Source organism: Macaca nemestrina, chromosome X (assembly GCF_043159975.1).
Source record: "Macaca nemestrina isolate mMacNem1 chromosome X, mMacNem.hap1, whole genome shotgun sequence".
NCBI lineage: Eukaryota > Metazoa > Chordata > Mammalia > Primates > Cercopithecidae > Macaca > Macaca nemestrina.
Genome location: NC_092145.1, coordinates 112,855,679 through 112,880,151, shown reverse-complemented (window position 1 = coordinate 112,880,151; position 24,473 = coordinate 112,855,679). Strand labels below are relative to the sequence as shown.

At 52.7% G+C, this 24,473-nt stretch overlaps 3 protein-coding genes across 6 annotated transcripts in view; 2 read left to right on the top strand and 1 right to left on the bottom strand.

Annotated features, from left to right (window-relative positions):
* The window catches only part of LOC105463916 (A-Raf proto-oncogene, serine/threonine kinase), a 90,608-nt gene extending 82,372 nt beyond the window's left edge, over nucleotides 1-8,236 (top strand). For 2 of the 3 annotated variants that reach the window (XM_011711345.3, XM_011711360.3), the window contains 13 exons: nucleotides 1,212-1,314; nucleotides 1,400-1,554; nucleotides 1,667-1,765; nucleotides 3,053-3,194; nucleotides 3,298-3,325; nucleotides 3,400-3,545; nucleotides 3,644-3,846; nucleotides 5,148-5,324; nucleotides 5,417-5,463; nucleotides 5,970-6,088; nucleotides 6,312-6,443; nucleotides 7,282-7,416; nucleotides 7,641-8,236. In XM_011711345.3, the coding sequence (XP_011709647.1) occupies nucleotides 1,212-1,314; nucleotides 1,400-1,554; nucleotides 1,667-1,765; nucleotides 3,053-3,194; nucleotides 3,298-3,325; nucleotides 3,400-3,545; nucleotides 3,644-3,846; nucleotides 5,148-5,324; nucleotides 5,417-5,463; nucleotides 5,970-6,088; nucleotides 6,312-6,443; nucleotides 7,282-7,416; nucleotides 7,641-7,775 (1,621 nt within the window). In that variant the 3' untranslated portion in view covers nucleotides 7,776-8,236. Of the gene's footprint in view, nucleotides 1-1,211; nucleotides 1,315-1,399; nucleotides 1,555-1,666; nucleotides 2,173-3,052; nucleotides 3,195-3,297; nucleotides 3,326-3,399; nucleotides 3,546-3,643; nucleotides 3,847-5,147; nucleotides 5,325-5,416; nucleotides 5,464-5,969; nucleotides 6,089-6,311; nucleotides 6,444-7,281; nucleotides 7,417-7,640 lie in introns of those variants that run through there. The other variant, XM_011711366.3, reaches the window with a different exon arrangement.
* The window catches only part of LOC105463904 (synapsin I), a 50,186-nt gene continuing 33,925 nt past the window's right edge, over nucleotides 8,213-24,473 (bottom strand). Inside the window, exons 6-13 of one of the 2 annotated variants that reach the window (XM_011711326.2) lie at nucleotides 13,710-13,772; nucleotides 12,773-12,915; nucleotides 12,606-12,680; nucleotides 12,405-12,507; nucleotides 11,419-11,565; nucleotides 10,979-11,066; nucleotides 10,287-10,875; nucleotides 8,213-9,287 (exon numbers count right to left, since the gene is read on the bottom strand). In XM_011711326.2, coding sequence (XP_011709628.1) covers nucleotides 9,152-9,287; nucleotides 10,287-10,875; nucleotides 10,979-11,066; nucleotides 11,419-11,565; nucleotides 12,405-12,507; nucleotides 12,606-12,680; nucleotides 12,773-12,915; nucleotides 13,710-13,772 — 1,344 coding nt within the window. In that variant the 3' untranslated portion in view covers nucleotides 8,213-9,151. The remainder of the gene's footprint in view (nucleotides 9,288-10,286; nucleotides 10,876-10,978; nucleotides 11,067-11,418; nucleotides 11,566-12,404; nucleotides 12,508-12,605; nucleotides 12,681-12,772; nucleotides 12,916-13,709; nucleotides 13,773-24,473) is intronic. The other variant, XM_011711334.2, reaches the window with a different exon arrangement.
* Nucleotides 18,927-22,732, top strand: LOC105463896 (TIMP metallopeptidase inhibitor 1). The gene is made up of 6 exons (XM_011711314.2): nucleotides 18,927-19,085; nucleotides 20,020-20,148; nucleotides 20,888-20,967; nucleotides 21,157-21,283; nucleotides 21,492-21,616; nucleotides 22,465-22,732. The coding sequence occupies exons 2-6, from the start codon at nucleotides 20,028-20,030 to the stop codon at nucleotides 22,633-22,635; spliced, it is 624 nt and encodes a 207-aa protein (XP_011709616.1). The 5' UTR covers nucleotides 18,927-19,085; nucleotides 20,020-20,027; the 3' UTR covers nucleotides 22,636-22,732.

Here is a 24,473-nt window from a genome sequence, read left to right as displayed (position 1 = left end):
AGAACTCAGGAGGCGGAGCTTGCAGTGAGCCGAGATCGCGCCACTGCACTCCAGCCTGGGCGACTGAGCGAGACTCTGTCTCAAAAAAAAAAAAAAAAAAGATGGAAGATTCTTTCTTACAGTAGATCTCAACAACCTCAGCATATGATTTTCTTTGCTTTCAAGTCAAGAACTTTTACCTTTTTGCCTAAAGGAAGCACTTTACAGCTTCTCTTTGGCATGTCCGAATTGCCACCAACACTACTCCTGTGCTTTGGGGCCATTATTAAGTAAAATGGCGATCACTTGAAGACAGCCACTATGATATTGAGTCAGTTGTTTGATAATTGAGCAGGCTACTAAGTGATGGGTGGTAGCATAAACAGTGTGAATCTTCTAGATAAAGGGATGATTCACATCCTGGGTGGGATGGTGCAGGATTTCATCATGCTACTCAGAATGCACGCAATTTAAAACTTATGAATTGTTTATTTTTGCAATTTTCAATTTAATACTTTCCCACCCGGTTGACCACAGGTAACTGAAACCGTGGAGAGTGAAACCACAGATAAGGGAGGACTACTGTAGTTCAAGTAATCTATGAGTTCATCCATCTTTTGTTTTGTTACTTCATTGGTTCATTGGCCTGTAAGGTCAACCAACTCATTCTCCCCTGGCCCCCAAGTCCTCACCCTGGTCCATCACTTCCTCCCAGATTTCATCTATTTTGTCCTTTCACGATGTCATGACTTCATCAGCTCTCTTCTTCCTCATTTTCCCCATTCTTTGTCTTCTGAGTTGGGTCTTGCTGACCTTATTTATTCCTCTCTCGTGGGGTTCCTTAATTTTTTATGCAGTTCACACAGTGCACTTTATTTGTTGTTTCAGTGCCTCCTCAGCCCCCTTTTCGGGGGCTGGCTTAGCGCTTCTAAGATGTAGTTGTTTAGTTTCATTTGCTTCTCCCCTTCCGTTTCAGAGCATGGACTCTTCACACCGTCCTGCCTCTCATTACCCTTGTGGCCCAGGGCCAGTCATTTTATCCCTCTGAGCCTGTTTCCCATCTGTAAAGTGGGGGCAAGGATAATGACTAATTCCTAGAGTTGCTATGATGAGAATTAAACTTGCCAGACATGACCCCGTGGGTAGCAGGCTTGGAGGGACTTGTGGCGGTTCCCTGCCTCACCATGGCCCCTGCCCACCCTCCCACTCATTCCTTTCCATGCCCCCTGCAGACGAAAGACAGTCACTGCCTGGGACACAGCCATTGCTCCCCTGGATGGCGAGGAGCTCATTGTCGAGGTCCTTGAAGATGTCCCGCTGACCATGCACAATTTTGTGAGTGCAGGGTGGATGGTGGGGGCGGATCATGGTGGGGAGTATCCTTGGCCAGGTCTCAAACTTCCCTGCTCTGCGGCATCAGGTACGGAAGACCTTCTTCAGCCTGGCATTCTGTGACTTCTGCCTTAAGTTTCTGTTCCATGGCTTCCGTTGCCAAACCTGTGGCTACAAGTTCCACCAGCATTGTTCCTCCAAGGTCCCCACAGTCTGTGTTGACATGAGTACCAACCGCCAACAGTGAGCCCAGCCTGGGGTGGGTGGGGGGATGGGGAGCACAGAGACCCAGCCACAAGGCCCTTACAGACAGCTGACCTGTGTCCCCTTACTTTATACCCTTCATGCCCTCAAGGTTCTACCACAGTGTCCAGGATTTGTCCGGAGGCTCCAGACAACATGAGGCTCCCTCGAACCGCCCCCTGAATGAGTTGCTAACCCCCCAGGGTCCCAGGTAGGGGTGCCTTAGCTGAAGGGCTACTGGGGGAGAAAAAGATCTGGGGACTCTTGTAGACCACAAGCCATACTTTATTCATTTGTTTACTTGACAAACATTTATTGAGCACCTACAAGTGTGAGTAAGGGCATGAAACTGGGACCTTGGGCAAGTCACCTGATTTCTCTGGGCCTCAGTTTTCTCATCTGTAAAGAGGGGATAATGATACTTTCTACCATATAAGGTTCTGCTGAGGATTAAATGAGTTAAGACATGTTCAGTGCCTAGAACAGGATCTGGTATAGTGTAAATAATCAATTCTTTTTATTATTAATTATAAATATATTTATAAGCATCTAACTACTTTGCTAATTCTTCTAGTATAACCATACTCAAGCCTTTCCACTTTGAAATATGTATTATTTTATCATAAATTACTTCCCTTTTATTGCTTCTTTATGTTAAATATTATACAAAACTATAGCTATATTAAAATATATTGCTCTAATGTATATTTTATAATGTGCATATTTTATGGTATATTTATGTTATTGTATCATGTTGTATTACATAATGTTATATAATGTAGAACATCATACATGTTTATATGATACATAAAATAAAGTTAGGGTATTATATTATTTTAAATTATGAGTGTATATGCATTAATTACCTTTGAGTTTCATTTCAGGATAGTGAAGGGAACATTAACATATTTTTGTAACTACAATATGTTTAGCATATATCGTGTATAACGTATATATAACATAGAATATGGTAATATGTATACTTTAAAACATTGCTATTTTAATATAGATATGTATTATATAACATTTGAAGAGTACATGTAATTATAATATATAATTATAAAATATGGTACATTCCCCTTTCCCCACTATCTGTGTGGCTTGCTATCCTGCCTGTAGGAGTTTACTCCAATGTCACCTCCTTCTCAGAGAATCCTTTCCTGACACTTTCTAGGAACACTTTGTGTCTCCTTATTTTGCTTTACTATTTTTCTTTATTGCACCTATCACCATCAGGCATATTATATATTTGTTTTTTATTTCAGCCCCACGAGGGCAAGAACTGTTATTTTGTTTTACAGTTTTATCTCCACCACCTAGAATGGTATCTGGCACACAGCAGGCACTCAATAAATGTTTCTTGAAGCAATGAATAATAGTACTGCCAGTGGACATTCGCTCTGTGTGAGCTAAATGCATGTTTATGGCTGGGGGTGGAGTGGGGGCTTTCTTGGTTCTCTGATTCCTGGCAGTGACTTCACAGCCTTTCGCCTGGCAGGCCTCACACTCAGCACTGTGACCCGGAGCACTTCCCCTTCCCTGCCCCGGCCAACGCCCCCCTGCAGCGCATCCGCTCCACATCCACTCCCAACGTCCATATGGTCAGCACCACGGCCCCCATGGACTCCAACCTCATCCAGGTTGGTGCTGTGGGGAACAATGCCAGGGACCACTGGGCAGAGGGGAGAGCCATTCCTGTTGGCCTCCATGCCCTCTTTTTGACTCCTGTCCCTCTTATTCTAGCTCACTGGCCAGAGTTTCAGCACTGATGGTGAGTCCCCCGTGCCTGCACCCTGACCCCCGCTGCCCCACTTGCCTCCACTCATATCCTTTCTGCAACTGCAGCTGCCAGTAGTAGAGGAGGTGGTGATGGAACCCCCCGGGGGAGCCCCAGCCCAGCCAGCGTGTCCTCGGGGAGGAAGTCCCCACATTCCAAGTCACCAGCAGAGCAGCGTGAGCGGAAGTCCTTGGCCGATGACAAGAAGAAAGTGGTATGCTTGAGGGCGATCCTTTTGGGAGCACCAAGGCTGAGTGATGTGGGATGAGGGATGTGGGCAGGCCTCTTAGATGCCACCCATCTGGCCCACAGAAGAACCTGGGGTACCGGGACTCAGGCTATTACTGGGAAGTACCACCCAGTGAGGTGCAGCTGCTGAAGAGGATCGGGACGGGCTCGTTTGGCACCGTGTTTCGAGGGCGGTGGCATGGCGATGTGGCTGTGAAGGTGCTCAAGGTGTCCCAGCCCACAGCTGAGCAGGCCCAAGCTTTCAAGAATGAGATGCAGGTGCTCAGGTGAGGTGGCACATTTGCGTGGATGGGAGTGGCAGGCCCGGCCTTGGCACCTCTCTGGGAAGAGGCCATGCTTGGAGTGCTTCCTGGACATCACCTGTGTTTGTGTTGTTAAACCATCATCAGAAGTTGTTTCTTTCTGAAGGGCGTCCCTTTCCCCTCTGGGAAATGGGTATGTTTAGAGGACCTGTGATCATGCAGTTGTTTGGGTTATTAATGAATGGCTCTGCCTCCAAAATGTGGGTCTTCTTATTTGCCGCTGCGAACTGGGTCTGGGTGTGGGCCACCATTCTCGTTACCGCATTGCCAGGAAGGCTTGCATCTTTCCTTCCCCTCTGCTTGGACTACAACGGTAATGTTCTATTTATAGTGTTGGTTCTTGTTATTCATTAATTCTAATGCCTTGATTTAAACAATATTATCATCACCATAATCTAATCATTGCTTAATTTTTATAATTGCTATAATATGTAATCAATACAGTATTCATCTAGTCATGCTAAGAAAGCCAGGTGTCTCCTTTTTGCTGCTCTAGTTACTATGTAGTATAGTACTGTATACCTATATACTACAGGTAGTACTGGATAGCTTCTACCAACCCGGGGGATGCCGCCATGGGCTTTTCCTCTCTGTCAAATGGGCACAATTATGTTACAGAGAATAAGGTAGCTAATACAATGATCAGTTTTACAGTTGAGGAACCTGAGGCCCAGAGAGGTTAAATGTCCTTCCCAAGGTTGTACAGTGAGTACCTGGTGAGGCCTAGATTTGAAGATGAGTCCAGACTCCAAGCTCTTTACCTCTAAGCTTCTCATGGTGCTGAACAGGCTCTAATCATCACATATCACTGGTATTTTAATCCTGCATCTATCCATATTATATTGATACATCAATGAGGAAGGTTGGCATTCTACCTTCTCATCTGTGAGATGGTCACAGACCCAGGTAATGGTCAGAGTCAGAGGGGTGGGGGATGTTAATGATTAGAAATGCTGCTGTAGGCAGGGAGGGGGAGGGGCAGCAATTCCTCCCTCCTGCTTTTGTTGGGAGACTCGGATGGGGAAGCTCCGGATGGGGAAGCTTCGCATATAAGCCCACAGCAGAGAATCATAGCCCAGTAAACACATCTCACAAATTCATGAAATCTGGCAATGCTGTGGTCCTGAGTGCCCCAAAAGACAGGGTGAAAATGAATGACCGAAGAAGGTAAAGAACAGTGCCACTCCTGTTGTGACAGTAAGTCACAGTAAGTGACAGTCACTATTTTTCCTCCCCACCTCTGACATTGCCCTCCCTGCCTGCAGGAAGACGCGACATGTCAACATCTTGCTGTTTATGGGCTTCATGACCCGGCCGGGATTCGCCATCATCACACAGTGGTGTGAAGGCTCCAGCCTCTACCATCACCTGCATGTGGCCGACACGCGCTTCGACATGGTCCAGCTCATCGACGTGGCCCGGCAGACTGCCCAGGGCATGGAGTGAGCCTCCCAGCCTGGGGAGGGGTGGGGGGAAAGGGTGGGGGAAATGAGGTAACCCCCAGCCAATCCACCACCTGCCTCCACCCCCACAGCTACCTCCATGCCAAGAACATCATCCACCGAGATCTCAAGTCTAACAGTATCTGTCCCTGGACTGGGGTTGAGGGGGTGGGCGCAAGGGCTTAGAAGGATGCCTCTTGTGGGGGTTCTGGGAATTACAAAAGAGGGGCATGTGTCCCAGAGCTCCTTGCCAGGTGGCAGAACTGTGGCCAGCCAGGGGGCTTTAATGGCAGCCTGTTAGTCTGAAGTCAGAGGTGTGGCTGGTTCAGGTACCATTCTTGGCAACTCTGGTTAGAGTCTGATGTGTGACAGTTGTGGAGGGCATTATGGTCAGCATCAGAGGCATAGTGAGTTCTGGTGCCCTCCGAGGGGCTTCCTGTTCAGAGTCAACAGCGGGGCTGAGTGTGGGGGGCACTAGCAGGCATTCCCTGCCCATGTCAAGGTTCTAGATAGTTGGTGTGATATTAAGGGGCTCCTGGTCAGGATCAGAGGGATGAGTGGTATAAGGGCACCAATAGGAACCTCCCAGGCAGGGTGAGAGGCATGGCTATTAGGAGTCCCTGTAGTGGTCCTTGACCCTGGCGGACATCTTCCTACATGAGGGGCTCACGGTGAAGATCGGTGACTTTGGCTTGGCCACAGTGAAGACTCGATGGAGCGGGGCCCAGCCCTTGGAGCAGCCCTCAGGCTCTGTGCTGTGGATGGTGAGTTGGGCCAGGCTGGATGGGGGGTACGTGGGGATGTAGGCTCCAGGATTGGGGTGTGTGGGGCCGAGTGGGAACGGGGATGCCTGTGCCAGGTGTGGGTGTCTGGACTCCTCACGTCCCACCTCATGTGGGTGGCTCTGTGTGGCCAGTGGGATCTGGGACTGTGGACCAGCCATTTGCTGACCTCTGTGGTCCCCCTGCCTGGTCTGGCCTGTTGTAGGCAGCTGAGGTGATCCGTATGCAGGACCCGAACCCCTACAGCTTCCAGTCAGATGTCTATGCCTACGGGGTTGTGCTCTACGAGCTCATGACTGGCTCACTGCCTTACAGCCACATTGGCTGCCGTGACCAGGTGAGCCCCACACCTTACCCACAGTTCCCTGGGCTGACGGATCCCCTCAGGCATCCATACCCCACATCCCCTCCTTTTTGCACTGATGAATGCCACCCTTTCCCCAGAAACCTAAAATTTTGTGGGATAAAGACTCCCAGAATCCCTTGGGCTCCAGACACCTACAATAAATTCTCTGGGTCTCCCCTACCCCAACTTCCCTCTTCTCACATCCACAGCCCTCTGGGACAAAAATCCTCGAAGTCCAGAATACCCCGAATCTCTATACCTAGAATCCTCCAAGGCCCCCACATACCCCAAAGCCCTCTGTATCCCTAGACGCCTATAGTCCTCTGCTCTGGGTACTCAAAATCCCCCAGATCTCATTTCTCCCAGCATCCCATTTCTCCCCAGAAACAGAGCCCCTTTGTGCTTCTGGAATAGTCACAGGCACCCACAGTCACCTAGGCCTTCAGGTATCTAGCAGGCCTCAGGGCCGGGGTACCTAGAACCCTCTAGGCCTCAGACCCGCACAGAAGTACAAGCTCCCCCAGACCCAGAACTCCATGTTTCCCTGAGACTCAGTACTTTCCAGGTCCCTAAGCCTCCTAGAAACTCGTGGGCCTATAATCCTCTGAGCCCCAGATACCTACCATCCTGAACCCCAAATTTGAATCCCTCTGTTCTGAAAGCAGAGAATCCTCCCAAGTCCTCAGCGATGGAGAATCCTCTGGGCCCCGATACTGACAGTACCCCAGTTCGCTAAAAATAAACCTCCCAAACCCCTCAATACAAAATTCCTTGGGCCTCCCAGCCCCTGACCCCAGATCACCCCTTTCCTGCCCCCCTCTGCCCCCAGATTATCTTTATGGTGGGCCGTGGCTATCTGTCCCCGGACCTCAGCAAAATCTCTAGCAACTGCCCCAAGGCCATGCGGCGCCTGCTGTCTGACTGCCTCAAGTTCCAGCGGGAGGAACGGCCCCTCTTCCCCCAGGTGGGCTGGGTAGGAGGGCTGGACACCTTGGGTGGGTGACTCTGGGATGGAGGAAGACTGAGATGGAGGCAGATGTGAATGTGAAAGCTCAGAGGTTGTGTGTGTGTGTGTGTGTGTGTGTTTGTGTGTGTGTGTGTGTGTGTTTCCCCATGAGGCTGGGGCCTGGGGCTGTTGGGATGCCCATAGGGCTCTGGACACCCCTCCTCACCCCCACCTGCCCTCAGATCCTGGCCACAATTGAGCTGCTGCAACGGTCACTCCCCAAGATTGAGCGGAGTGCCTCGGAACCCTCCTTGCACCGCACCCAGGCTGATGAGTTGCCTGCCTGCCTACTCAGCGCAGCCCGCCTTGTGCCTTAGGCCCCGCCCAAGCCACCGGGGAGCCAGTCTCAGCCCTCCACGCCAAGGAGCCTAGCCCACCAGCCAATCAATGTTCGTCTCTGCCCTGATGCTGCCTCAGGATCCCCCATTCCCCACCCTGGGAGATGAGGGGGGTCCCCATGTGCTTTTCCAGTTCTTCTGGAATTGGGGTCCCCCAAAGACTGAGCCCCCTGCCTCCTCCATCATTTGGTTTCCTCTTGGCTTTGGGGATACTTCTAAATTTTGGGAGCTCCTCCATCTCCAATGGCTGGGATTTGTGGCAGGGATTCCACTCAGAACCTCTCTGGAATTTGTGCCCGATGTGCCTTCCACTGGATTTTGGGGTTCCCAGCACCCCATGTGGATTTTGGGGGGTCCCTTTTGTGTCTCCCCCGCCATTCAAGGACTCCCCTCTTTCTTCACCAAGAAGCACAGAATTCTGCTGGGCCTTTGCTTGTTTATTTTGTTTCCCGACTCTTCTCTTGGGGTTCAGAGCCGCTGAGGGGTGGGATGAGTCCAGGCAAGGAGTGGAGGTCAGGGGGAGGTGCGGACCACATAAACAGCGTCACTGCACGCATCACCACAGGCGGCACGATGAACGAGGACCACATATGCCAAGCACGGCACAAGAGGAGGCCACGTCAGTCACAGACACAGACATCACGGCAAAGGTGGGGAAGCGGAGACCACTGGCCTTCCGTGTGCAAAGGATTCTGGGAAGATGAGTGGAATTTGCATATTTAAAGACAGCTGTCAGAGGCAGGAAACTGGGGAGGGAGTCCCTGGGGGAACCGAGGGGTCCTGGAAGTGGGAGGAGCTCCCAAGGTATTGAATGAGGTTGAGGGGGCTGGTGTTGGGTGGCATTTGAAGATGTGGATCTTCAGAGGGATGGAAGATCCATGGGAAGAGGCTCAACAGTAGGGGTTTCTTGAGGATTTGGAAAATTCTGATGGGAAATAGGTGTGCTGGAGAGATTTGGGACCAAAAATAGGGTTTTCCAGGAACTTCAGGGCTCCAGGAAGGGATTTTGCAATGGGTTGCCTGGTATTTGGGCACTTCCAGGAAGGAAAAGGCCCTCTGGGGAAACCAGGGTCGGAGGTCTTCAGGAATCTGGAGGTCCTAAAACAGAAGTAGATCTTGAAGTGACCAGGAGTGGGGTTCTAAAAGGACTTGGGGATTCCACATGTGAGAACTGGATTTAGGGCCAGGAGGAGTCAGGTTTCTCAAGGTACTCAGGGATCTTGAGGAATGAGAGGTGGAATCTTGGAGAACCAGGAGATGGGTTCTCAAGGGATGTGGAGACTCCAAAAGTGAGAAATGGATTCAGGGCCCAGAGAAGGGTTGCCCAGGGATTTTGGGGTTCTCAGTGTGGGGTATCAGTCGGAGAAGAGGCTGGCGAAAGACTTCCTCAGGCTGCGGATGGTCTCAGCTTTCACCTCGTCCTGGCTAAGGCTGGGCCTGGGCGGGGCTGGCTCTGGAAGGTTGAAGGCATTGGTCAGAGACTGGGATTTGCTAGAGAGAGACAAGGTGGAGGCGTGGGAGGAAGGGGGAAGAGGAAGGGGAGGAAGGGGAGAGAAACACAACGTTACCCCAGGCCCGGCCCCAGCCCTGCCCCTCTGATTCTGGGGCTGTGCCTGTGACCTCCCCACCCGCCACCATGGGCCTGGACCCTAACAGGTTCTCAAGGCTGGGAGGACTCAGGTGGAGTGGGTGGAGTCCTGGGCCAGGGAGGCGAGATCTGGGACAGGCTGGGAGGACTTGGATCCAGGGTGAAGTGTGGGATTCATGGGAAGAGTCCTGGGCAGAAGCTTCTCTGAATTCTTGGCTAGTTTGATACAAAGGGGAAGATGAGCAGGGAGGTTTCCAGTCTAAGGGTGAGGTGTCCAGGAGGGCCTAGGAAGGGCTTGGACCAAGGACAGGCTGTTGAGCAAGTCAGCCTAAGGCAGAGCAACTGGGTGGGGCAGGGAGGACGTCTGAGCTGGAGTGGGAGTTGGAATGGACCAGAAGAAGCAGATGGTTGATGATTCTCAGGGAGACTGAGATGGGCCAGAAGGATGTGGAGAAGGAGGAAAAGTATGAGGGTGGAGTGGAAGAGCGAGATGATAGGAGGACTAGGACTCAGGCCAGGAGTTTTAGGGATGGGTTGGGAGGGGGAGGGCCAGTTTGGCAGGGAAGGCTCTGGGCTGGGCAGGAAGTTGCAGACGGTGGGTCAGCCAGGTGCCTGGGAGGCCTTGGAGGAGGAAACTTTCCCAGGGCCTATGAGGAGGAATTCGAACAGAGGGCAGTTTCTATGGGATTCTAGCACCAAATTCCTGGGGTGGGGGTGTGGAGCCTCTGGTGGGCCGGGAGGAGCGAAAGCTTGGGGGAAGGGCTTGGCTCAGGCTGGAGAGAGTTCGTGGGACCCCTGCATAGGACCTGGGTCTGAGGAGCAAGGGAGCTAGGGCTACTCTACTGGGGCAGGGGCCCGCTTTGTGAGCAGCAAGGCGGGGGCTGCTGTAGGGGTCCCCTTACTTGAGCTGGGGGTGCGGAGGTCCCCCTGCAGCGGCGGTGGCGGGTGACGGCACGTCCTGGCTGGGTTTCTGGGCCAGCTGTGGCTTGGGACGTCCAGCGGGGCCCGGGCCGCTGGGCCGAGGCTGCTGCGTGGTGGGTGGCCCAGTGCGGGGCACGGGACCCGCCTGGCTGGCCTGGCGTGTGGGGCCGGCTGGGCCCGGGGGTTTCTGGGGCGGGCCCTGGCGCTGCTGCCCGCCCGGTGGGGCCCCAGAGGCCTTTGGCGGAGCCGGGCCGGAGACGGATGTCTGACGGGTAGCCTGTGGGGGGCCCGCCTGACGCTGGGGAGAGGGAGAGGCGGGCGGGCGGGCTGCTGGAGGCGCCCCGGGGCCTCCCGCCACTGGCCGGGATTGGCGGCCTTGACCCTGGGTCGGCGGCGCTGCCTGGGACGCGGGCTGCTGGGGCGCTGAGGTGGGACTTGGAAGGCGCTGGGGCAGGGGGCTGCCAGCTGGGGGTCCAAGGCCTGAAAGGTGCTGCTGGCCCTGCGGGGGCGGGCGCTGCTGCAATGGGGGTCCCTGGCGCTGGGGGCCTGGGCCCGGCTGTGGAGGGCCGCCTGGGGGACAGAGAGAGAGAGAGAGAGTGAGCACACGTGAGAGTGAGCGGGTAAGAGATGGCGGGCTGAGGGAGGGGACTGAGACCGCCAGCCTCTCACTTACCCTGTGGTGGGGGTCGCTGCTGAGCCGGGGGCCCTGCGGGCTGCTGGGAGGTCTGGCGGCCCAAGGGCAGGGCCCCTGGGGAGGGAGTCTGTGGCAGAGGAATGGAGCAGGAGAGGTTAAAAATAGTTACCAGCCAGTGGAGCATCAGCCAATGATGACACAGGTTCCCTGTGCGCTGGGTGTTGCCCCACTTGTGGCTGAGCTGAGGGTACGCTGGGTTGTGGGGTGGGGGACCTGTTCCCAGGGGCAGGGCAGGGAGGTGCTCAGGGAAGTCAGGGCAGCAGCTGCTTATCAATGTTTTAAACAATTGGCAATCGCAGCCACATGTGTGCAAAGGTGATGCTGTGAGCCTACAGATTGTCAGCTTCATGGCACAGTATGACCCAGGGCCGGCCTCCCCACACTAGCTCAAGCCACTAGCTCAGCGCCAGGGGCCTGACCTGGCTGTGGGAGCCCCTGCCAGGGGAGGCATCCCGCTGTCGCTGCCGGGGCAGGGCCTGAGCCATCTTGTTGACCACGAGCTCTACGATGAGCTGTTTGTCTTCATCCTGGTGGTCACCAATGAGCGGCATGGAGGAGCCCACCACCTGGGGGAAGGAAAGGATCCCTGAGGGGAGAGGCAGGCCTCGCACCTGAGGCAGCAGTAACACTGTGCTTTCAGTCGGCGGAGGGCATGGCCACCACTGAGCCCCAGTGTCTGAGGCACTGATAGTGCACAGTGAGGAGGTTTGTCTGTTCCAAGGTACCTTACAGCTTAGAAGGTGCTTCAGAGCAGGGCTGGGCAAATTAGGGCCTGCGAGCCCAACCTGGTCCACCACCTGCTTCTGTGTGACCCATGAGCTAAGGATGGGTTTTTACATTTTGTAACAGTCGAAAAAATTCGAAAGATTTTATAACATGCGAAAATGGCATGAAATTTAAATTTCAATGTCCATAAACGAAGTTTTTTTGGAACACAGCCACACCTATTTTGTTTAACGTATCATCTATGGCTGCTTTTGCAGAGTTGAGTAGTTACGGCAGAGGCTGCATGGCCCACAAAGCCTAAAATATGTACCGTCTGCTCCTTTACCAAAAATGTTTGCGGATCCCTGCTTCATGGTTTTCTAGGCACTTTGTCCTTTCCAAAATGCTTTGCTGTTGGTCCAGTTCACAGAATAAAGGTTACTAAGTGCATTGTCATTCACCAAGATGTCTCAATTCCCAGAGCACTTAACAATCTAATAAGGGTTTTGCTATTCACCAGGGATGTGCAAGTTCAGTCTAGAGTTTACTGAGTGTTCTGCCATTGCAAGGGATGGCCCCTTGTGTACCAAGCACATTGCTGTTGGCTGAGGACCTCTGTGCCATGGAGTGCTTCCGTTCGCACTGCTGCTGCCTGGCAGCTGTTCCTCCCTCTGCCCCACCTACCCCTGGGTGCTCCCACCTCAATGATGTGATCCCTTCCGTCCTTGCCATGTAGTGCTTCCACTGCGCAGATGTCCAGTCCCCCAAAAATCTCTGAGCATGTGTCCACCCACAGCTTGTATCTGCCAAGACAAAGGTCGGGGAAGCCTGTCAGTCTCTGACCTGAGCTGCTGCGCTCCCACCCACCCTTCCCCTCACACCCTGAGTTTGGGCTGCCCACCTGTCAGACATGGCGATCTGCTCCAGCATCGCAGAGCCAGTGTTGGTCTTCCAGTTCCCTGACACTGACGTCCTCCTGGGGAACAAGGGGGACAGAGGCTCAGAGGCACCTCGGCTGCATGGGGCAAGGCAGGGGACCCCTCCCGGGGCCTCAGTTTCTCCACTCACATGTAGGCCTTGTAGTTCTGCCCAATCTTCTGGACACGCACGTCATATTTGGCATCGATGAAGGGCTCGGCGGTGGCATACGTCTTGGTCAGTGCCACAACACTTGCGATGTCCTGGAAGTCATGCTGGTTGTCAACCTTGACCTGTGGACGTGAGGGCAAGGATCAGGGCCTGGTCAGGATAGGGCAGCTGTGGGGAGTGGGGGTGCCTGGGGGAGCATGTACACATGACACACAGGTGAGGTGAGTACACAAAAATTAGGTGGACATGCCAAGGCGCTCAAGCAGGCATGATCGTGCGTCTCCTGTTTTGTACGTGTACACACAGACACAAAGTTGGGTGTGTAGAACACTGATCATACCAAAAAGTATTGAATTGTCTACTTTAAATGGCTGAGTTGTAGGGTGTGTGAATTATCCCTCACTAAAGCTGTGAAAAAACTGTGTATATACAATATACTAATATAGGCATCCAGACACAAAATCAGTTGTACACACAACATGCAAAGATACAGAAACTTGGACACAAACAAATTACAGGTCTACTTTCCACATACACACAGACAAAATCAGATGGATGTAAAGCACACAGGACCCCGAGACTTTGGAACACAAAAGATCATACTCATGTGTGTTCAGCACAGGCATACATGTACACACAGACACAATGCTGGAGACAGAAGCAAAATACACACAAAATTGGCTGAATGCAGGAGGAAAAAGGGGTCGATGAGGTCAGCTGAATGTGAGAAAACAAAAATCTATTAGGTTGGTGCAAAAGTAATTGTGGTTTTTACCATAAGAACTGGCAAAACCTGCAATTACTTTTGCACCAACTTGATAGATAATGACACCCCAGGACACACGATCACACAGAATGACTGGTGTGCACTGCACAAATACACATCTACCTATGCGCAGCCCAGCCAGAGACTCACCTTGCCCATCCCAGAGTGTGCGTGCCCCATCTTCACAACCACAGGGTATGTTGTGCTGCTGAGCTGGTGGGAAAAAGGCAGAGGACACATGGTCAGGGCAGAAAGGGTGACCTCCAGGGGTGGGGGGGTACTGAGGGGATCCCGGCCAGTGGGAACTGCATTATGAGCCACTTCCCAGGACACATGGGTCAGAGACAGGCAGGCAGCAGCTGGGGGTCACACAGTGTCTCCACCTCCGGGCCCAGAATTGAACCCAGAGCCCTGTCTGTCTGTCCCTCCCTCCACCCCACCACCAAGTTCCAGATGTCCCGCCCCTGCTTTCCCGGCCAGAGGCATGGCATGAGCGTGGGGGACTGTTCCGGTAAAAAGAAAGTTTGTTTTTACAGTGGATGGATGATAGTGAGGCAAGCGTGTGTGGGGTGGGGGGATGAGCATGTAGTGACTGAACCCCTCAGCCCAACCTTGTATGTAAGCCTCACCTGCACACATAAACTACTGAGAGGCATGAGCCCTTGGAACTCAGATGTACATCGCCAAACCCAGAGATGCCAGTGCACATTGAGATTGACGGCCAACACAGACTCAAAGCACATGTAGCTCTAGGGCAGCACAGACACCCACACAGTCATTCAGCCAGCCAGGTGCCCATAGCGTGGGTCAGCAGCCAGCACTCCTGGGCAGCACACACTCGACACCCTTAAGCACACTATCAATACTTTTGGGCACACACCCAGATTCCCTCCCCTCACGCAAACCCACATCACTGTCAGGGGAACACACACAACACAAAAGATTACCCGTGCAATCAAGAGACACACACAACTCCACAGGCACACTCCACAAAACCGGGCATGTACTCAACACACAGGCGCACATACAACACCCCTAGGCAAATGCACAGCAAATAAGGTCCTACACAACACACAGAGGTGTATGCACTTCTAGGTACTCACATCACCACTGGGACCCGTAACAACCCACGCCACATTCCTGGGCACACAAAAAGTATATCTAGACACACACACAACATGCCTTGCCACATATACAATACAGAGAAGCTACACACAACCAGAGACACACACAACTCAGTTTGCAGAAAACATTCCCGGGCATCCCCACCCCAACACACACACAGTCACACATTCAGGCGAGAGGGATACCTCAAGTCTCCCCCGCTCCCGGATGAGGTAGAGGAAACCAGGTTGGACGGCCCCAGGCTCCCTGCTCCCCCCCTCACCCCCACAGCGCAGCTGCACAGTGCCCCTGTGGTGACTCTCCCTCTCGCTGACAAGGTAGAGAGATGGCATTCCCGGAGGGGCTGCTGGGGCGGTGGTGGTTCCCAGTTCCCGACAGGCACAGGAAGCCCGCAGACTCAGGGTGACCGATTGAACTTCAGGCCTCCCTCTGCAACCCCCCCTTCCTCATTTCCCAAATGACTGGCGTCATTATGAGGTGGGCTGAGAGGCACGTTGTTGGGACGGGGGTTTGGGGCGTCTCTGGGCAGCAGGCCAGGGAAATGATGCCGAGGTGGATGTATACAGTACCACCCAGGCGTGCACACAGCACACAGAAGTGCATAATGCACTCATAGTTATATATGCAACCCAGACCTGCTTTGCCGAGGCTGGTAGATAACTCCCAGAAGCAACACACAAAACACACAGGCACACGCTCGACTCTTAGCAATGGACACACAACACACCAGAGAGCTGTGCGTACACACCCATACCTCCCCCAACAACCCTGAGGTTTCTAGGTGCCTCTTTTCCTTGACTGTCTTTGTTTCCTCTGGACTTGAACCTGAGCACAACGCTCTGTATATGTGTGTGTGCCCATACATGTGTGCGTGCAGAGTGCTTTGAACTCTGACTCTGGGAGCTCCTGGAAAGCCCTAGGTCTGAATCTTGGCTTTTCCTCTTCCTAAGGCCATGAAGGACACCCCTCTCTGAGCCTCAGTTTCCCCATCTGCACAAAGAGCACAATGAGACCCAAGCACCTGGTATGCTGTGGGCATTGTCAGGTGTCCAGTTTGCACATGCCCCCTGAACCCCCATGGTCCTCCACACCCATCCAGCTTCCCACATGGTCACACACCCCTCCATGAACACCCCTCCCACTCTGCATTTCAAAACCGCACAATAACCAGATCCACACGATTCCTCATGTAAACAGTCGGCAAAACTCTGTGCTGACTCAGGTTTCAAAGAGTTGGCGTCAGAACCAGAGTCAGTGAGGGGCCAAGGCAGGACTTTCCCTGCCCTCACTTCTCCCTCGGAGGCACCAGGTTACTCAGCCCCGTCTCATTCACTCTCACTGTCCCACTTTCACAATCAGCTCCTACAGATTTGTTTGGTTTACTTCCCTTCCTCCCTGTTTTTGTCCCCCCCCAACTCCCCACAACAGAGCCATTTCTTCATTCTCATTCCTGGGTAGGTCACTCAGCCCTTTTTTTTTTTTTTTTTTTTTTTTTTTTTTTTTTTTTTTTTTTTTTTTTTTTGAGACGGAGTCTCGCTCTGTCGCCCAGGCTGGAGTGCAGTGGCCGGGTCTCAGCTCACTGCAAGCTCCACCTCCCGGGTTCACGCCATTCTCCTGCCTCAGCCTCCGGAGTAGCTGGGACTACAGGCGCCCGCCACCTCGCCCGGCTAGTTTTTTGTATTTTTAGTAGAGACGGGGTTTCACCATGTTAGCCAGGATGGTCTCGATCTCCTGACCTTGTGATCCGCCCGTCTCGGCCTCCCAAAGTGCTGGGATTACAGGCTTGAGCCACCGCGCCCGGCAACTCAGCCCTTTTGTGTCTAAGTTGCCTCATCTGTATAATGAGAACATGAGCTATATCTAACTCACAGGGATATTGTGAGAAATAAGTTAGTTATTTTGGGAAAAATGCTCTACATGGTATCGAGCACATAGTAAGCCTCGATCCTCAAGAAGTGTTGGGTACTGTTGTTATTATTGACTTAACATCTCTTCCTTAACTAACATTAATGAACAAAGAGGCAATCGGGATTGACTACATGAGATAATGTCTGTAAAAAGACTTTAGAACAGTGCTTTTTTTTTTTTTTTTTTTAAATAGATACAGGATTTCAACAAGACCCAGACTGGTCTTGAATTCCTGAGCTCAAGCGATCTGCCTGCCTCGGCCTCCCAAAGTGCTGGGATTACAGGTGTGAGCCACCATGCCCGGCCAAGTGCTTTCTTAAAAAATAGATTTAGGCTGGATGCGGTGGCTCACGCCTGTAATCCCAGCACTTTGGGAGGCTGAGGTGGGCGGATCACCTGAGGTCAGGAGTTTGAGACCAGCCTGGCCAACATGGTCTGTCTCTACTAAAAATACAAAAATTAGCCAGGCGTGGTGGCGTATGCCTGTAATCCCAGCTACTGAGGACGCTGAGGCAGGAGAATTGTTTGAAATTGCTTGAACCCAGGAGGTGGAGGTTGCAGTGAGCCGAGATCTTACCATTGCACTCCAGCCTGGGCAACAAGATCAAAACTCTGTCTCAAAAAAAAAAAAAAAAAAAAAAAAAGATTTAGAAGGCTGGGTGCGGTGGCTCATGCCTGTAATCCCAACACTTTGGGAGGCTGAGGCGGGTGGATCACCTGAGGTCAGGAGTTCAAGATCAGCCTGACCAATATGGTGAAACCCTCATCTCTACTAAAACTACAAAAATTAGCTGGGGGTGGTGGTGGTGTGGCTGTAATCCCAGCTACTTAGGAGGCTGAGACAGGAGAATCTCTTGAACCCTGGAGGCGGAGGTTGCAGTGAGCTGAGATCGCGCCACTGCACTCCAGCCTGGGTGACAGAGCGAGACTTCGTCAAAAAAAAAAAAAAAAAAAAAAAAAATTTAGATTTAGAGGGTACAGCTACAGTTTTGTGACATGTATATATTACATAGTGGTGAAGTCTGGGCTTTTAGTGTCCCCATCAACCAAATAGTGTACATTGTACCCGTTAGGCAATTTCTTATTCCTCACCTTCCTCCCACCCAGAACAGTGCTGGATACGCAGTAAGCACTCCGTAAGGGCTGCTGGTAGTTTTTGTTGTGTTCTTGTTATTAGGCTAATATCCCTGAGTTAATCAAACTTAATTAGCAAGGGAGTATGGCGAGTGAATGAGATAATTTATACAAATACTTTAGCACATAGTATACAGAAAGTGCTCAATAAGCGGCTGCCATCATCACTACAATTATTATTATTGATCTATCCTCCTCAAATTAAGGGTGTTAATCAGAACCCCAGGGAAGATTCCTGCACTGTCAAAAAGCTGGTGGGCAAGGATTGCCCCACCCCACCCTCCACCAGGGGTATAGGTCCGTGGGGAAGGGGCAGGGCAGGATGGGGTGGGGACTAGTTTTCTACTGACCCACTCACTTGTTTCTTTCACCTTCATTCATGGCCACCCCCTTCCCAATGCTCATTCATTCACCCGCACCATTCCCTGCTTGCTAGGATGGTGCCACTCCTGAGTTACGATCCTGGTGCCAGGTAGCCTCAGTTCGAATCCTGGCCATGTCCTGTGATCTTGGGAAAATTCTTCAGTTCCTCTATACCCCATATTTCCTCATCTGTAAAATGGGAATAATAACTGGTACCCATCTCAGAGATTTGTTGTGAGCTCTGAGTGAGATAAACTATGCTGAGTGCCTGGTATACAGTCGGTGCTATATAAATGCCGGCTATTTGCCTGTGTTTTTTGAGACCCTGGCTTTGGTTCCTGGCCACCTGAGTTCCAGTCTCAGTTCTGCCATGTACTGACTCTATGATCCTGGATAAGTCACTTAACCACTCCATGCCTCAGTTTCCCCATTTTGTGTTCCTCCCCATTCACCTGCCTTATCTCCCTCCACTGCTGCTATTTAATTTGTTTCCTCTCTGCCACCCCTCACCAGCATGTCAGACATACAAAACAAGGGATTTTTGTGTGCTTGGCACACAGTAGATGCACAATAAATGTTGAAGGGCTGAACTCATTTGGGTTTGAGCCATAGGGAGCTTGGGGGATGTGGGTGATTGGATAGATTCTGGAGACTTTAGGGGACTGGGCTGGGGGGAATGCGGCCTCTAAGCTCTCCGCTGAGGCGCCTTGGAAGGAATAGTGACTGACGTGGAGGTGGGGGAGGGGGCTGGCCCGGGCGAGGCCCAGGGAGAGGGAGAGGAGGGGGGTGGGAGAGGAGGAGGGTGTATCTCCTTTCGTCGGCCCGCCCCTTGGCTTCTGCACTGATGGTGGGTGGATGAGTAATGCATCCAGGAAGCCTGGAGGCCTGTGGTTTCCGCACCCGCTGCCACCCCCGCCCCTAGCGTGGACATTTATCCTCTAGCGCTCAGGCCCTGCCGCCATCGCCGCAGATCCAGTGCCCAGAGAGACACGAGAGGTAAGCAGGGCCCGGGATGGCCCAGCAGGAACCGGGGCTGGGCCGCAGCTTGGGTGCTGGCCACCAGGCCCGTGCACTCCCGTGCTAGATGCCTGTCTACTCAGCTTGGCCTGCGGGTACCAGGATCCTGGGCTAGTCTAGGGGGAAGAGGGTCGGAGGCTGGAACCGCTTTCCCAACCCTGAGGCTCCAAACTCCCTAGAACCCCTGACATCCGTCCCCAACTCTCCCAAACCCATGACCCCCTAGTATCACAAATGCTTTCCAAATCCCCCGCAAATCCCTTCATCCAGCACTTTCCCTCATCGCCTCCTAAATCCCCACCGCTAACCCCTGCAGCTCCCTGAACTCCCCCATCTCCCCAATCCCCAGTTTCCCAGCTCCCCAGCTCCCAAACTTCTTTTGCCCTCAGATTCCTCAAGTATCACCATTGCCTTAAGCCCCCAAATTCCCCCAACCCCCTCAACCTCCAAACTCCCCCAGCTCCCCAAATCCCCAACCTCCTCCAAATTCCTCAACCTCCCTAAATTCCCCCAGCCCCCTATATCTCTTAATACACACAACCCCTAAACTCTGCCTCCTCCAAACCCCTCCAGCCCCCAATCCCAAATTCCTCACCCCCAAACTCCTCAACCTCCAGAATTCCCCAATCCCCTCATTCCTCAAGCTTCCTTAGCTCCCTTCTCCCCCAAGTGCCACAGCTCCATAACCCCGCAACTCAGTCCCTCAATAATTTAAACTTTCCCAACTCTCTAAACCCTAAATTCTCTGGGCTCCCCAATCCCCTTAAAATCCCCAAGCTTCCCAACCCCTGAAGCCCAAATCCAGTCCCCTAATCCCCCCATAGGCTGCCCCGGGGCAGGATGGGGTGGATGACCTGCCCAGGTCAGCAGATCAGCTGGGCTGGGGCCTGCCTGACATCCCTCTTCCCCACAGAACCCACCATGGCCCCCTTTGAGCCCCTGGCTTCCGGCATCCTGTTGTTGCTGTGGCTGATAGCCCCCAGCAGGGCCTGCACCTGTGTCCTACCCCACCCACAGACGGCCTTCTGCAATTCCGACCTCGGTGAGTCCTCACCCCACTCAGCCCACACACTCTGCCTTGGTTTCCCTCTCAGTCCGGTGGGGCTCACGATGGCACTTACCTCTAGAATGATTCCACTCGCCCCTGCTCTTCCTCTGCTTTAGCCACATTGGCATCCTCACACTTTCTTGAGTACTCCGTGCCCAAGCCCACCACAGGACCTGTGTGCTGGCTGCTCCCTCTGCCTGGTACACTTTCCCCCCAGGTATCCACATGGGTGGCTGCCTCAAATGTCACCTTCTCAGGATGGCCTTCCCTGGCCATCTTGTTTAAACTTTTAACCCCTGCCCCTTAGTACTCCTGATTTCCTGTTAAAGAGAAAAATATTCGGTGATAGTTGTTATAGCACAGTAAGGAAGACCATATTCAGGACAATGGTGATGGGTACAGGAACCACTGCAATGGGATCTTGCTGTCTGGGAGAGAGATTGGGCTCAACACTGAATATAGCATGGGCCAGTGGGAATGTCTGGGCACTCCCAAATATTTGAGGAGTAAATGAACAAATGAATATATGAAAATGGCTTAAGCAGTGCCTGGCGAAGACAGACACTCAACATACAGATGAATCAATAAACAAATGTGTAAATCACTTAGTGTGCTGTCTGGCATCCAATAACCCCTATTTATGTATGCACGTTGCTGGTATTATGATGATGATGATCTTATTTTTATTGGCTCATGCAGTCCATTTGACTCATATTTCCCTCCTCTCCTGCAGTCATCAGGGCCAAGTTCGTGGGGACACCAGAAGTCAACCAGACCACCTTATACCAGCGTTATGAGATCAAGATGACCAAGGTATCCCCTGCTCCCGCCCCTTTCCCAGCATTTTCTAACATCTTCCTCCTGGTCAAAACAGAAACTTCTGGCCACTGGTTGGTGCAAGAAAGTTGGCTGTGATCTTGGGATGCTATGTGACTTCAGGGAAGAACCTGGAGTGGGAGGATTATGTCAGTAAAAGAGACACTTCCCCTCATCCATCAACAGATGTATAAAGGGTTCCAGGCCTTAGGGGATGCCGCTGACATCCGGTTCGTCTACACCCCCGCCATGGAGAGTGTCTGCGGATACTTCCACAGGTCCCACAACCGCAGCGAGGAGTTTCTCATTGCTGGTGAGGCACCGTCCCCGCGCCCTGTGCCACGCCAACCAGTCCCTGGGGCGCGGCCTAGCAACCGCGAGGGGGCGAGGCTCTGATGGGAATGGTTCCACTGGAAATGGGTACCATCCCAATTTCAGCCTATCAGAAGGCCGGGCCTTTGCCAGCCTGGCGGCTCAGCCAATCAAAAGCTGCTTGTCGGTTACCCCCGCTTTCTCCTTAGGAAAACTGCAGGACGGACTCTTGCACATCACCACCTGCAGTTTCGTGGCTCCCTGGAACAGTCTGAGCTTAGCTCAGCGCCGGGGCTTCACCAAGACCTACACTGTTGGCTGTGAGGAATGCACAGTGAGTACCTGGACCCTGACCTCCAACGGGAGATCCTTCCGCGGCCCTTCCCTAAATCGTGGGCTTGTTTCTTGCTCCCTCTGGCTATTCTGTGTCCCTGTGGCTGCTCCCAAACCCTAAGGGCTGTCCCTGATCTCTCTTGCTATTTCCCCAAGCCCGAGACTGCTCCCTTACAAATTCTGGCTGCTCCCTTGCCCTGTGTCCAATACCGTGTGATCGCCTGTCCCTGGTCCCTCTAACTCTCCCTTGTTACTATTCTGTAATCCCACTCTCCGTTCCTGAGCCCCTGGGATTGTTTCTTCGTTCCCCAGAATGTTCTCCAAGAACCCAAAGTGCTGTTCCCTAATCCCACTGACCCTTCCTCAGCACATCTGCTTGTTGCTCTGCAGCTCTGACTATTCCAGACACCAGAGGGTGTTACATTGACCTCCTGGCTAGTCCAAGCCTGTTCCCTGATGGCTTCTGATGGCCTCTGAGCCCAATGACTATCTTGGAGCCCCACTGGCTATTCCTGTGCTTAAACTCCTTAGCCGCCAACTGGGTGGGGCCCCTTACTACTGTCAGTTTTTCCCTGTCCTTTGGGACAATTCCTCAGGGGACCTACCTGACTGACCCCCAGGGCCTATTCCCCAGCCACCATTCCAGGACACTGATTTACTGGCTTACTGTTACCTTGCAGGACCCAGTGACATTTCCCTCAATGGGAGGGGCTGTCCTGGGGTATGTACTTAGGTGGGGTGAGAGCAAGTCTCCCCAGCGGCTCAGTGTTGAAAGCTGAGGAGAGGAAGTTCTGCTCCATGGGGGAGGCAGGGAGAAACCCTCAGAGATGTCTCCCTCCTCCCTTCCAGGTGTTTCCCTGTTTATCCATCCCCTGCAAACTGCAGAGTGGCACTCATTGCTTGTGGACGGACCAGCTCCTCCAAGGCTCTGAAAAGGGCTTCCAGTCCCGTCACCTTGCCTGCCTGCCTCGGGAGCCAGGGCTGTGCACCTGGCAGTCCCTGCGGACCCGGATGGCCTGAATCCTGCCGGAGTGGAAGCTGAAGCCTGCGCAGTGTCCACCCTGTTCCCACTCCCATCTTTCTTCTAGACAATGAAATAAAGAGTTACCACCCAGCAGACACTGTTTCCGTGTAGTGCCTGGGAACAAACCCATGTTGCTGATGACCTGGTGTGAGCACCCTGGGACCAGTGGGGATGAGGGATGCCAAATGTTGGGTTTTTATATTTTACTTAAATTCTGACATACTGGTAGTAATTCTCGACATTGGCATTAGCACTGATGATCTGCAACAGCAGTAATGGTCACTGAACCTGCATTATCAACCGTAACCTTTGAATAATTTCTCCAGTCAATACTTTAAAACATTTTCCTATACTGATTTCCAATTGCTATTTGCCCAGGGCTTTCTAGTTATAAATTCTCCCACAGCTGACACATCACTGCCTTATTGGGAATTCCCCATTCACACATCTTGCCAGCTGACAAAGTCATTGACAAATGCCCTACCAATTGGCAAATGGCTCTCATTGCCTCAAGCACAGTCCTGATGTTGTCCAGTGAGGATGCCCCATCCAAACATGTGGGTGTTACTGTCCCCACCCTCAGGTTTTGTACCATGAGCCTGAAAGGGGACCCAGGGCACCCAGAGTCCCACAGCAACCCAGCTGGGGACTTGGGAAGAAGGGGTGACCCTGGCTCCCCAGCCACGGCTGCAGGACATTCCTTGGAAGGGGCTGTTTGGGGCAGAGGAGAGGTGGGATGGAGAGAAGGTATGAGCTAAAAATCCCCAAGCTCTGCCCTCCTCCCTCCCCTACTTCTCCCCTCACTCCTCTAACCAACTTGGAAGGAAATACTGACAGCAATGAAATGCAGGTAGGGTTCAAAATCAAGACCAGCCAGATATGCTGGCCCATACCCTGCACACACCTCCCTCAACCCAACTGTCCCCTCACCCAAACTAGGGTCTCTAGACTCGACCCTCACCTTTCTGGATCATCCTTCCTCTAGAAAAACTGAGTGAGAGGCCCTCCAAATACTCCTCTCCGAGGCCTTCCTACTCCCACAGCAGGGTCCAGTCTCTGGCTCCTGCCTCTCATACTCCAAAGGTCTTGACTCAAGTGAGGCCCTTGGGAACTAGAATTCCAGACTGGTGCAAACATTCAATGGAGCACCTGTGTCCTCCTGACCTGAACCTGCTTGAAAAGGGCCCCAATATATCTCCTTCGGTAAAGGACCCCCAAATTCCCTCTCATCACAGTACCCACTGCTCTTACCAGTAAGAACCCAGGTCTCCTCCAGGGCATCCTAGGTTACCAAGCACAGCCCCCTGGATCTTCTGTGGTCCTGTCCCAGAACCTTTTACACTCCTGGGAGGTTACCCGACGGCCCAAATTATGTCCCAGATGGGAATGGGCAGATTTTGAACACACAATACTTAGCCACTTGAGCAGGGAAAGCGCATGCAGCAACAATTTCTGTATCAACATCTACACCTTGGTTACGCCCTTGGAGGGTCTGAACCTTGTCTACTGAAGGGGGCCAACCGCAGCCTTTGCTGATGGGCACAACTGTAAGGGAAGGGCCCGGGCCCTGGTTCATCCCTGGTGACCTTGTCAATGTTCCCTCAGCTGCCTGCAAGAGTCTGACAGCTCCTGGCAATTCACCAAAACTTAGTGTCAGCTACCTGCACTCTTAAGCTGCTCCCTAGCCTCAGGGCCCATTTCCTAAGTCCTCACGTCTTCCAGTCCCTGAGGGGAAGGTGAAGTAGCAGGGGAAGGATGGAACCCAGTGTGGAGGTCGTTCTGCCGACCTGTCTGCCTTGCAGGTCAGCCCTTCGCCAAGTGCAATGCAACACGG

Bases quoted from the DNA above. Each gene is read 5' to 3' on its own strand.
- LOC105463896 (XM_011711314.2), top strand. From the start codon at position 20,028: ATGGCCCCCTTTGAGCCCCTGGCTTCCGGCATCCTGTTGTTGCTGTGG. The intron at 20,968-21,156 runs GTATCCCCTGCT...ATCCATCAACAG, and splicing joins ATGAGATCAAGATGACCAAG to ATGTATAAAGGGTTCCAGGC. The intron at 21,617-22,464 runs GTGAGTACCTGG...CCTCCCTTCCAG, and splicing joins TTGGCTGTGAGGAATGCACA to GTGTTTCCCTGTTTATCCAT.